General features: G+C 35.3%; 2 protein-coding genes across 2 annotated transcripts; both read left to right on the forward strand.

The window, feature by feature from the left end:
- Positions 1-71: 71 nt before the first annotated feature.
- On the forward strand, positions 72-2,768 carry LOC111386292 (pentatricopeptide repeat-containing protein At5g66520-like). The gene is made up of 2 exons (XM_023010753.1): positions 72-1,815; positions 2,196-2,768. Exon 1 carries the CDS (start codon positions 150-152, stop codon positions 1,785-1,787), a length of 1,638 nt encoding a protein of 545 aa, XP_022866521.1. The 5' UTR covers positions 72-149; the 3' UTR covers positions 1,788-1,815; positions 2,196-2,768.
- A 4,135-nt stretch (positions 2,769-6,903) lies between these two features.
- Positions 6,904-10,290, forward strand: LOC111386285 (cytochrome P450 704C1-like). Its single transcript, XM_023010747.1, has 6 exons — positions 6,904-7,236; positions 7,855-8,070; positions 8,151-8,441; positions 8,783-9,103; positions 9,237-9,440; positions 9,938-10,290. The coding sequence occupies exons 1-6, from the start codon at positions 6,937-6,939 to the stop codon at positions 10,124-10,126; spliced, it is 1,521 nt and encodes a 506-aa protein (XP_022866515.1). The 5' UTR covers positions 6,904-6,936; the 3' UTR covers positions 10,127-10,290.
- Positions 10,291-12,742: the final 2,452 nt, after the last annotated feature.

A 12,742-nucleotide genomic window follows, 5' to 3' on the forward strand; every position in this document is an offset into this window, starting at 1 on the left:
AAATTTTTATTTTTCAACCCCAAAAAAAAAAAAAAAAAAAAAAAAATTAGAGCTTGAAACAAGGCTAATAAGTTGATCAACCGAATCAGACGAGTTGGCTCCCTTTACATTCTAAAGATCTCCCGCCAATAAACCAAATTAAACGAAGAATGATCGAATCCATGCGGCTAAATTTCAAGGACATACTTGCACGGTCTATACACAATTGCAAGAGCATCAGGGTGATTAAACAAATCCATTCCCACATCATTACATCCCCAAATTTATCTCCAAATGATCATTATTTTCTCATCTCTCGCCTCCTCTTCTTCCTCTGTACAGTCAATGAATCACCTGACGGTCTCAAGTATGCGGTCAAAGTGTTCAGACGCATTGCCGAGCCAAGTCTTTTTGCATACAATGCCATGATTAGAGCAAGTTCAACGAAAATTAAGGACCCTTTTTCGTGCGAGTCCTTAATTTTATATAAAGAGATGTTGTGTAATAATCTGTCTCCTGATAGTATTACCATCCCTTTTGTATTAAAAGAATGTGCCAAGAGGGTTGATGGCTTAATGGGTCGAAGCATCCATGCGCATGCAGTGAAGTTTGGGTATGAAGCCGATGTTTATGTGCAAAACGCTTTGATAAGTCTGTATTCGGAGGGCAGGTTTTTGGATGATGCGAGGAGGGTGTTTGATGAAATGTCAAATAGGGATATTGTTTCTTGGAATTCGATGATTGTGGGATATTTGAGAGGTGGAGAGCTTGATGTCGCATTAGATTTGTTCAAGGAAATGAAGGACAGGAAAGACATCATTACTTGGAATTCAATGATCACGGGCTTTGTTCAAGGGGGTAGGCCGAAGGAGGCTTTAGGATTTTTCCAAGACATGCAGATTTTCAGTGATGATAGGGATATGGATAGGCCGGATAAAATTACGGTGGCTAGTGTACTTTCTGCATGTGCTTCTCTTGGTGCCGGCGATCATGGTAGGTGGTTGCATAGTTACTTGGAGAGAAGTCGGATGGAATGTGATATGGTGATTGGGACGGCTTTGGTGGACATGTATGGGAAGTGTGGGTGTGTTGAAAGAGCGTTTGAGGTTTTCAATGGGATGCCTAAGAAGGATGTTTTGGCATGGACAGCTATGATTTCAGCATTTGCACTTCATGGGCACGGGGAGGAAGCATTTAAGCTTTTTGCAAATATGGAAGCTGTTGGTGTACGGCCTAATTCTGTGACATTTGTTGGGTTATTGTCTGCCTGTGCTCACGCGGGCCTGGTGGAGAAAGGTCGCTGGTGTTTTGACACAATGAGGCGTGTTTATGGTATTGAGCCGCAGGTGCAACATTATGCTTGTATGGTTGACATACTTGCCCGAGCTGGGCAGTTTGTTGAGGCTGAAGACCTTATCAGGGGTATGCCCATGGAGCCGGATGTTTTTGTTTGGGGTGCACTACTTGGAGGATGTCAATTGCATGGAAATGTCGAGCTAGGAGAAAAAATTGCTGAAAACTTGATTTGTTTGGAACCTCAAAACCATGCTTTTTATATCAATTTGTGTGATGTATATGCCAAAGCTGGTAGATTTGATGATCTGAAGAGAATAAGAGCTTTGATGAAAGACAAAGAGATAAGGAAGCCAGTTCCAGGATGCAGCATGATTGAAGTTGATGGTATTGTCCATGAATTCTCGATGAAAGGATCACCTGAAGTCCCGATTATGGAAGCTATAAAGAATGTATTGATGGTATTAAGTCTTGAGATGAATAGGCAAGATAATATGAATATTTTCATCACATAATCAGAGGGAAAATAAATTTTTTGGTGACATGAAGATACTTTTTTTTTTTTTTTACAAGGTGTCCAATTCTTGACTAATCCTTGGGTCTGTGATCCGGCCCCTCTTCACACAGTCCGGTTAATCGCAGGATGTGCCTCCGACTGGCCAGGGTCCGAGCGCTCCCCACCTGGTCTGACAAAGTGTCAAGCAAGCCAATCCAAGTTGCACCTTGCCTTCCAAGAATAATCCTTGCCTTCCAAGTTCCCACTTGCCTTCCAAGAATAAATCCTTGCCTTCCAAATGTTCCCTTGCCTTCCAAGAATAAATCCTTGCCTTCCAAGAGCCCCATGTTTCGAACTCACGACCTCTGCTCTGTAAAGTTTGACAGCGTCCGTCCTTTGCCAATGGAGAAGTGCCCTGGGGGGCAACATGAAGATACTTGTTTGGCTGTGAGGTAAATGTCCCATTTGTTTGACATGTGACATATGACCATCTGAAACATTTGAACCATCAGGCCATGTGCACTTTTGAGGCCCAGTTGGACAATCTAGCTGCTCTGCAACTTTCAGAAATTGAAGTTTACTTGGTTCAAGGTTAAACTGTGTAAATGACAGCCTTTGACAATAGTACACTGATTGATAAAAGCAGCCATTGATACGTCAAATTTTAATATGTAAGGATTTGCTCAGGAGTTTGTTCATCTCTGATACTGCAGAATTGCAAGAGTTCAAACAGAGACGGCATTTTACAGGATGGTTACAGAATAGAGAAAAGAGATGGTGTGAACTATAAGTGCTATGCAATGGTAACGATGACATGCATTCGGGGAGAGAATTCTGTGTGGAAATATGGCTCGAAAATGGTGTTTTCCAGGCTAAAACATCTATCAAATTCATTGCGCCTTTGAGGTCAGCAATTATTCTTCAACCCAACATACTTCTTAAAACTAAGTTTACAGGTTTTTTCAAAATTTAATAGACCATATCCATCAGGTTTCTCAAATTTTATTGTTTCCCTAAAAAGTATCAAATGCCTTCTCATCAGGGTTATGTATAGGCATACACATGCTAGATTCATTCAACGTTACAACAACTAAATTGTGAATAACACAAGTCAAGTGACACGATTAACATTATACAATGCAATCATTTTGTACACCACAAACGGATGAAACTATTGCGCGTTAATTACAAATGAAACGAGAGAGAATCAAGAAACAAGTATAGGGCAGCCAAAAAAAGGACCTTTTAATGGGGCTTGTTGAGGAGTAAGCTGCACATGAACTAGATGAAATTAGATATACCCACTGACAAAACATAATGACTAGGGATTTCTCATGGCAGGAAATATATAGATACCTTTTTGTGAAAGAATCATCAACTAGGATAGTATATAAATAGTGTTACCAAGATCACGTTTGGTTTTCTAAAAGTAAATCAAACTTATTTTGCTTAATATGATTTTCTGAACCTTTTAGAAAAGCAGGACTCTCAAATGCTCTTATCTCTATTTTCTAAATTGTAACTTTTTTTTTTTCTGTGGACATTTTCTATTAATCAAGATCAGAAAATTTAGAAAATATTCTAACATGGATATGCAAGCTTAACTAATAAGGGGAAATAAGACATTCGAATTTGACTTCAAGAAAGAGAGGGGACTTGGAAAGTAGAATAGAGGTCTTATTTCTAGTGGATCATATGACGTAGTTGTTTTTGCCCTTGATTGATTTTGCGAAAAATTATATTTTTATTAAATTTTTGTAAAAATGTTTGATTGGAAAGTTGATAAAAATTGTGGGTCCCATAAAATATATGATTAAAATTAATTGCTAACTTAATTTTTTTTTTTATCAATTTTGTAAACTAAACCAAACAGGGGCCCATATGACTCAAAAGCATACTTCTTTCAACTATTTTTGTGACTTTTAATCTATTATTTCTTTCTTATTCACGTCCATCAAAAAAAGAAAATTACCTGTGAAGATTCGAATCCCATGACTGAGCAGAACTTGTAAAAACTGAGCCTTTCCTCGATTCTTCAATATAAACTTGAAGATGTATATTTTGTCTTTAGATTAAACATCTCTCTTTCTTAATCTTGTCTGATTTATTCAATTTAGTATACTAAATATATCATGAATGTTCGTGCATTAAACAATACCAATAAAATAGATAGAAGGATAATAAAAAGAATCATGCTACAAGTACATGAAGTTTGATATTAAGTTTTACATTGTGCCACGTGGGGACATCATATCAGACAACTTTTGAAAAAAAAACACACTTTCCCGTCAATTCCATTTTTGAAAACATTTGAAAACAATGGAATGTCAAACTCCATGTCAAGCAAATAATGTACAAGAAGCCTTATTCTAATAAAAAGTCGTATAGGCCCTTTCTGTTATCATCTATATCATATCATACTGCATGTTTTGATAGGATTTTATTTAATATTGGCAGTTACAATTTGTCATGTTCTTCACATGCCAGGACCTTTTCTAATTTTAACTTTTTCCTACGGGCACGGATTGACCTCTATTATGTTATTTTTTTGTACCTTTATTCTTGAGCAGAACTTTTAAAATTGAGTTCTTGCTCTTAGGAGCGCATGGGTTGGGACTGTTGTTGAGTTTTTCTATTGCAAATATACGATTTTTGTAACCAGTAATATAGTGGGCCTTTGAGTTCAGATTAATGTTCCCACGGGAACTATACTATAGGATTTAATATGATTTTTCTAACTTCTATTTGATGAAAGCAAACAAAGAATTATATGCTGTGATTTTTTTTTTCGATTTAATGTGATTTTTCAAACTTCTATTTGATGAGGCATGTAGTGGCACTGCGAACACTTTAAAAGGGACAAAATCGCACCCTAATTCTCATCAGGTGACACCACGAAGATAGAGTGGTGGCGGCGCCTAGGCACTATTTCTTGGGAAACTTTCTATATTGCACTTCCTTTAATATTTTTATCATAATTTTCTCTTCCGATATCCGATTGAGACGATTCAAATTGGGTCTTAAAGACAACTCAAAGGGCTACAATTTTATTAGAAATAACTCTTTTCCAATTCAAACTTTTTCTGTGCGAAAAGTGGATCCCAATCTCTGGCTGAAAATCTGGAACGCCCTTGTACAGTTGAAAATTGATTTGTGAATATATTTTGGTTATACTTCATTCCATTTGACTTTTAATTGCATCCTATTGATCTCTAGCATTCTTGAAACGTTATCGTGAGGTCCAACACAACTTTTGAATATTTACACTTTAGTCCATAAACTTTGGATCTTGCCATTTTTGCCAATTTTCACTTCTTTCTTTTAATTTCACTTCCATTCATCGAGTTTCACCTAATAAATGAAATATACATTAAATTAGACTATAATTGTTCAAGTGAACTATTAAATGTTTATATTTTTATATCTAAATAAGTGTATGAAATACACTTATCAACTGTGCTCGATAGAGTGGTTAAGTCTAATTGTATCAAGTTGGACTTAAACCTTTTGAATGGTCATATTTTGTAAAATTAACAATTTTTTCTTTTGCCACGTAGATAAGTTGGAAAAAGTCAGGAAAATAGAACAAATATGAAAAATATCTAGTTAGTTGTTTCTCAGAACTTAGGCGCGGGGTTTACGTAAGTGAATTTACGTTTACAGAGAAAATGATTTATTCACAGTGGCACTTCAAGTCTTTGTCATTTTGCTATATTTTTCCAAATATATTCATCATCCTGGCTCATCAGTTGCATTTTATTGACCCAAATCTTTCTTGAGTGCAGAAACCTTCCTTTACTTTTCAACAACTGCCGTCGGATTCTAGAAGTGGGATAAAAGATTTAGAGTCTGTTTGGGAATGATTTTGATAATTGATTTTTTGACTATTAAGAATAAAGTGGGATCCACCTATGAGAGAAAAAGTCAAATATGAAGGTTGGAATAGTGAAATAACAATAAAAAAATCAATTTTTTTGGGGGAAAAAATCACTCCCAAACAAATTGTTAACGAACTAGGAAATTCATCATATCTAGTGGTGGACCCACTTTTTGAGCCAATTTAGAATAAAGAAAAACTACATTACTAGAGCATGTTTTGGCTAAGTTTAGAAATAGGTAAATGTTCATTTTTAAGTGAATTTTATTCGTAAACATGTAAAAAATAAGTTATTTTTTCCTTTACTTTAAAGCCTATATATATAATAATTTATTTTGGAAGTTATTTTAATAAAGATTTTAAGATTAGCCAAACATGATATTTCTATAATGGGAAAATTGCACCATTGGTCTCAAACTAATTTTTCAGGTTGTAAGTTGGTTCTTGAACTTTAAAAAAGTGCAAGTCATCCTTAACCGCTTTGATTTTAGGCACAATTAGTTCATAACAATGAAAATGGTCCAAATTTTGGTTAAAGTATTATGTGAACATAGAAACATGTCTCAATTAAATTTTTTGTTTAATTTAAAAGTATAAAAGAAAAGAAAAGAAGGAAAGTGGGGACAAGTTTAGGAGGATGGGTGAATGGAGGCGATTGAGATGGATTACGTTGATGTAGTGTGGGGTGGGATGTGGGAGTGGTCGGTAATAAGGGTTGGGGGAACAATTGGTCAAGAGGTTCGGGATCGGTGAAGGACAAGATGCATAATTTTTCCTTTAAAATTTTATATTTCTTTCTGTTTTCTATATCGTTATCTCTAATCAAGATTATTAGGGTTTACTATCACCTTCAAACATTGCTACACATGCAATGCACTTGACATTTATAATGAATAGTTGATCGGTTTCTCGTTCATTAAGATTCTCATGGAATGACATCAAAAGTTTCAAGAGCAAAATTGGTACTAACTTGCTAAAAAGATCGCATGTTAAGGACCAAAGATGCAATTTTCTCTTCACAAGTTGGAGAAAAGATCGAAGGAACAAATAAGGGAAAAAATTTCATTTTATCACCTAGTGGACCTTCTGACTCAATAGATCACAATTAAAAACAAATATCTCAAGAAAACTACAGAAAAAAAAAAAAAAAAAAAATCGCTCTTACTGTGTCTTTCAAATTCATTTGGTTTTTCCTCTCTCTCTCTCTCTCTCTCTCTCTCTATATATATATATATATATATATATATATATATATGAAACTACGACCATTATACACACAGAGAGGACTGCCATGGACATACGCACTCTGAATAACTCCTTGTTAGTCTTAATTTTTGCTGCAATTCTAGCACTATGTGCAGTCAAGAAAATCTTAGGATCATCAAAGAAGGAGAAGAAGAAATATTATCCAATTGCTGGAACAGTGTTGCATCTGCTGCTTAATTTCCGCAGGTTGTACGATTACATGACTGAATTGACGCAAAAAAATATCACTTTCAGATTGCTTTACCTTGGCAATAGCGAAGTCTACACTGCAGATCCTGCAATTGTCGAATATGTTCTCAAAACAAATTTTGCAAACTATGGCAAGGTATTAGCATCACCTTTTCCACTCTATCTATTACGACTGTTAAAAGTGTAATATTGTACTTCTCTTAAATATGAGAATGACGATTTAATTCTCAGAATTCAAACTCTTTATGCTTATTTTCATCTTGATTATGCTCACTAAGATGATAGAAATAACTTACTTTAATAGATAAGTCTTTGATCTTATCTGTTCTTTCAATCTTCAAGCTTGAGAGGATCAATAAATGAGTTGGCTACCACAGCTTGTACTCCAGCTTAAGCTGGTGTGAATTAATTGTCGATAAGTCTGGCAGAATTGAATTTAAACCATCTAGGCTAAACAGTATATGGTGTTTTATTATGACATAAAGTTTAGGTATATTGAATCTTCGGATAAATACGTTGTTCGTGTGAGTCAGCAAGAAATACAAATCCAGACCCATGCTTAGGTTGCCCAAACAAAATAAGGATTGAATTTGATATACTTAACTTGGCTTTTGCTTGTTCATGCAAACGGTCAAAATGGAAATTTCGGGATTAGGGCTTAATAGATTATGAGGATCGGGTCATATAAGCAGAATCCTAAGGTTGAATGTTAAGCTTTCTTGACTTCTAAGTTACACGAAATCAACTTTTGCAGGGCTGGTACCACCATAACATCTTGAAAGATCTCCTGGGTGATGGGATCTTCACAGTTGATGGAGAAAGGTGGAGACACCAGAGGAAGATGTCGAGTTACGAATTCTCAACTCGAAACCTGAAGGATTTTAGCAGTGGTGTCTTCAAAACCAATGCAGCAAAACTTGCTGGGATAGTTTCTGAAGCTATAGCCTCAAATCAGATCATAGAAATTCAAGTAAAGCCTCGTATACCATGATAAAACCATATCAGAATTCTTTCGTCAGATAATGTATTAATGAGTTCTCTAATTCACAGGATTTATTCATGAAATCCAGTTTGGATTCAGTGTTCAAGGTTGTACTTGGTGTTGATCTAGACAGTATGCGTGGAACAAACGAGGAAGGGACTCAATTTTCCAAGGCTTTTGATGAAGCAAATGAAGTGACCTGTTATCGCTATGTTGATGTATCCTGGCCAATCAAACAGTATTTTAACATTGGATCAGAGGCTAAATTGAAAAAATGTATTAAGATAGTTGATGGATTCGTTTACAAAGTCATTCAAAACAAGATCGAACAAGTGCACAAGCCAAACGATGACCTTCCAGTGAGTTTAACTAAATAATCATCAAATTTTTCTTGAAGTACTATAAAAATAACAGATTTTCTTGGACTGTGTGAAGCCTAATCATTACGTACCTTGTGCCTTCAACTGCTAATCAAGCTGATATAACAATCATATATAAGAGATTTTACGGGGAGGCTACAAGGGAGACATGACATCTTTTTTACACATCTTGTTAACATAGATGTAGCTCACGCATTGAGGGTGGACCACAAAATATGCGTGTGCTTTTCATGTTTCTGATGGCTTTTTGCTTATGATTAGTCTCATAATTCAAATTGGGGCTTAATCCCTGATGGATTTTTGGACGTGTCTAAAAACAGGCGAGTAAAGGAGATATTTTGTCAAGATTTCTGGAAATGAATGAAACAGATTCGAAGTACTTGAAAGACATAATACTAAGTTTTATAATTGCTGGGAAGGATACGACAGCAAGCACTCTTTCCTGGTTCTTTTACATGATGTGCAAACATCCTCTTATACAAGAAAAGATTGCAAAAGAAGTGAGGGAAGCGACAATACTTCAAGAGAATCCAAGCATCGATGAAATGGCTAACAGTATTCCTGAAGAAGCACTGGACAAAATGCAGTTTCTCCATGCTTCCATAACAGAAACTGTCAGACTTTATCCAGCAGTCCCGGTGGTAAGAAACATTTTATATTCAGTTTGATACGTATAAACGCCAAGTTTGCTCCCATTTTCAAGTTTAGCGCTTGTGCACTACATTGGCTTTCATTCTTATGCTTGTTTTATTCAATTATATTTTGACGTACCAGGATGGGAAGGTGTGTTTTTCAGATGATACTTTCCCAGATGGATTCAGCGTGAAGAAAGGAAACTTGATTTTGTACCAACCATGGGCAATGGGAAGGATGAAATCTTTATGGGGCGAGGATGCAGAGGAGTTCCGGCCCCAGAGATGGTTAGACGAAAATGGTGTCTTTCAGCAAGAAAGCTCTTTTAAATTCACAGCCTTTCAAGTAAGTCTCTTGGATACTCCTTCTTTGGGGAACACATTCAGTTATTAAATTTTTCTTTAACACGCTTTCACATGTTGGCCGGAATCTTTTTTCTTATCAAATACTCACACGTGCATAATCTTAATAAATAGGTGATAACGAGACTTAAATTTAGGACTGCTGTCCACTCATCATATTGTAACCCATATAAAACTTAAAGTGCTGGAGATAAAACGTATTTATTTATTTAATCGATTCTTTAACATACACCTCCTACATCCTCTGCTGACTCACATCCGTCAGTATGAGTACACAATGAACTAGTCACAAATTATGCTAACATGAATCCGGGAAAAAAAAAAAAAAGTTGTATCTACGATAGTAGCATATCCAGTGTTAAATTTCATTTCTTTTTCCATTTTCACCAAATTTATCCTTTTCAAGAAAGCATAAGTACAATTGCATTCTAAACCATTAAACTTAAAGATTGTGAACATATAACTAATGTATGTATGCAGGCAGGCCCAAGAATTTGTCTTGGAAAAGAGTTTGCTTACAGGCAGATGAAAGTATTTGCTGCATTGCTGCTCGGTGTCTTCTCGTTTAAGTTGGATGACGAAAAAAAGGCTGTGAGTTACAGAACTATGTTGACACAGCAGATCGATGGAGGCCTCCATCTTCGTGCTGCATGCAGATTCGAACACTGAAATTCGGTTTAGACTTTTGCATCTCCTTTTTGTGTATTACTGATTAAAATGAAAAATAAAACATGGTGTTTTTATGTGTATCAAATATATTTATTGACAGGAATGGAGAGAATGTATCTCCCTTTTCTCATGGAGATATCAGTCACTATATAATAAATAATAAATATGCAAATGTTAAATGAAATCAAGATTATCCTAATGATCAAGGAAATAATTTGCACCCAGAATTACTGATCGATGAAATGACTCAAGAAGTCGACTCACACGCACGTGGTTCATTTTACATTCTGCATTTTTTTTTTGGTACTTTCATTTTGTCACTAGATACTTATGTCCTGTAATATTTGGTAAAGAAGAGGAAATTAGTTGAAATGTCCAATTTCACGTGTCCATTTGCAAAAATATTTACTTTCATAAATTAAATGAGTAATTATATTACCACTACAAAACTTACTTACTACACCACATTATAATCACACCACAATTTAAATATATTTTTAATAAATACACCACACTAAATTTACATATATACTCATGATCTAATAAAAACTAAAATTAAAAAATAAATAAAGTATTGCGGTGTGCTTATCATCGCAACACTACTACTCATTTTTTTCATCCTTTCAACACATTCTGAAAATTTCAGTATGATGAAAGATAAACTCTATTGAGAAACAGTGCTTGCAATGGGTGTCGTTATAGTGTTTGGAGTTGTCGGTGAAACTTTGCTGCTGGATGGTGGAGAAGTAGCAGTTCTTGACGGTGTCGTCATGGTTGCTCCGCCTCTAGTTGCGGCTGCAACGTTGACTTGAAATTTCATTTCACCACTACAATGGCCAGGCCCAAGTACACCACAAGTGAAGTAGTGCTTTCCCGGCTGTCTTAAGTTTGATTGAGGATGCGCCACTACTATATGTAGTGATAGAGTTTCCAGTAGTGTGTGAGGTGTAGTCTGACTCCTTTTGATCACTTCCTTCATCCACTATCTGCCCACTTGGATAGTTGAATACTGGATATTCAATAACCGGAAATCATTATAATATATTGAGTACAGTAATGGTTCATTAATCCAAAACTCTAATTATGTAATTTTGCTTGAGGCTATTTAAGTAAATAAAAAAAATGTGGTGCACTTAATAAAATTTATAGTGGTAATATAATTATCCTTCATAAATTCTTAAAAAAAATGTCCATTTTGAAATATTTTGCACTAAAATACTCCTGTAAACAATTTATGATTTCACACAAAGACAATAAATGGACATTTTTGCAAAAAATTTATTAGCCAATAAATTTTTGACACATAACCTACCATATTTATTTCAAAAGTGCACATGTCAAATCACAATTAATGCTATTTTTCTCATTAATATAGAAACATCGAGAATTATATTTCAAATGTACAGAAATGTCATGCTCGGAATGATATTTGAAATGTCGAGAACATTTAATATTGTGATTTGACATGTGTACTTTTAAAATATAAATGAGATTCAAATATCGAGAATGACATTTGAAATGTCGATAACATCATTTTAATGTAACTTCTCATGGAAGCTACTTCTCGAAATCCGCAACAAATTGAAAAAATAAATAGACTGCTTCTTTTTTTTCATTAAGAGAATAATAGATAGTTTAATGCTAAATTTAAAAAGTAAACATTTTTCAATTGACACCCATTAATTTAGACTTTTTAAAAATACCCCGGTAAAGAAATAAATTTCTCGAAGATCGTGCATAGTTCCACGGAATTTATGTAGATTTTATTTGCTACTCAATCTTTTAAAACAATACACATGGATTTGTAACTTTAAGAACCTGAAAAAATTGTATTGCCAAAGTCTTTTCCATCCACCACTCGTTAATAATTCATTTTCGTCAATTTTTTATGAGTCTGTCCGTTTGTGTGGACAAATCTGTGTTACAAGGGCTTCATCGACTAAAAACAACCCAGATAGAAGGTTTTGTGGATTCAACTTCAGGCCAGAGCTTCTTCCCATTTATTGACATCCCAATTACATTTTATTGGGCTGTGATGCCAAATACTTGTGTGTCTAGCTCATTTGGGCAATGATGATATAATTGGTCCAACAGATACTACCCAGCCCATTGCCTAATAATTTAATGTTGAAAGCAGCTGAAACCCGGCCCAAACCTAATAACCTATGTGTGTTGCTCTGGACCCTTTGATCTACTTAACCTAACATCTACGGTGATGACCCATTATGATATAAACGAGGTCTGAGTCTGTTTGGTCCTAATTCGAGTCACTCTTTCTCTGCCTTTTCGTGATTTTTTCTCTGGAACCTTCTGGGGTCTCTCTCTTCGTGACTTTGTGTTTTCTGCCTCTTTTCCTTCTTCGTGAATCTGGTGATTGAGCCATTAAACCTCTGTTTTTCTGGCCACCGTGTGTGCTTAGAGTCTTAGTGATTCTTCGGTTGGGTTTTGTGGAGAGTTTCCGGTTCGTGTTTGAGTAACTTGGGTCCATTGAAGCGACTGCCTCTGTGTTTGTGGTTTGGGACTGTGGTTTATGAGTTTTCACATTGTATAGACGGGTACAAACAAATCGATGATAAACTTGATGCTTTTGGTCTGAGAGTTTTCGATCATTTGTTG

This window comes from Olea europaea, unplaced genomic scaffold, assembly GCF_002742605.1.
Source record: "Olea europaea var. sylvestris unplaced genomic scaffold, O_europaea_v1 scaffold349, whole genome shotgun sequence".
In the NCBI taxonomy this organism is placed as follows: domain Eukaryota; kingdom Viridiplantae; phylum Streptophyta; class Magnoliopsida; order Lamiales; family Oleaceae; genus Olea; species Olea europaea.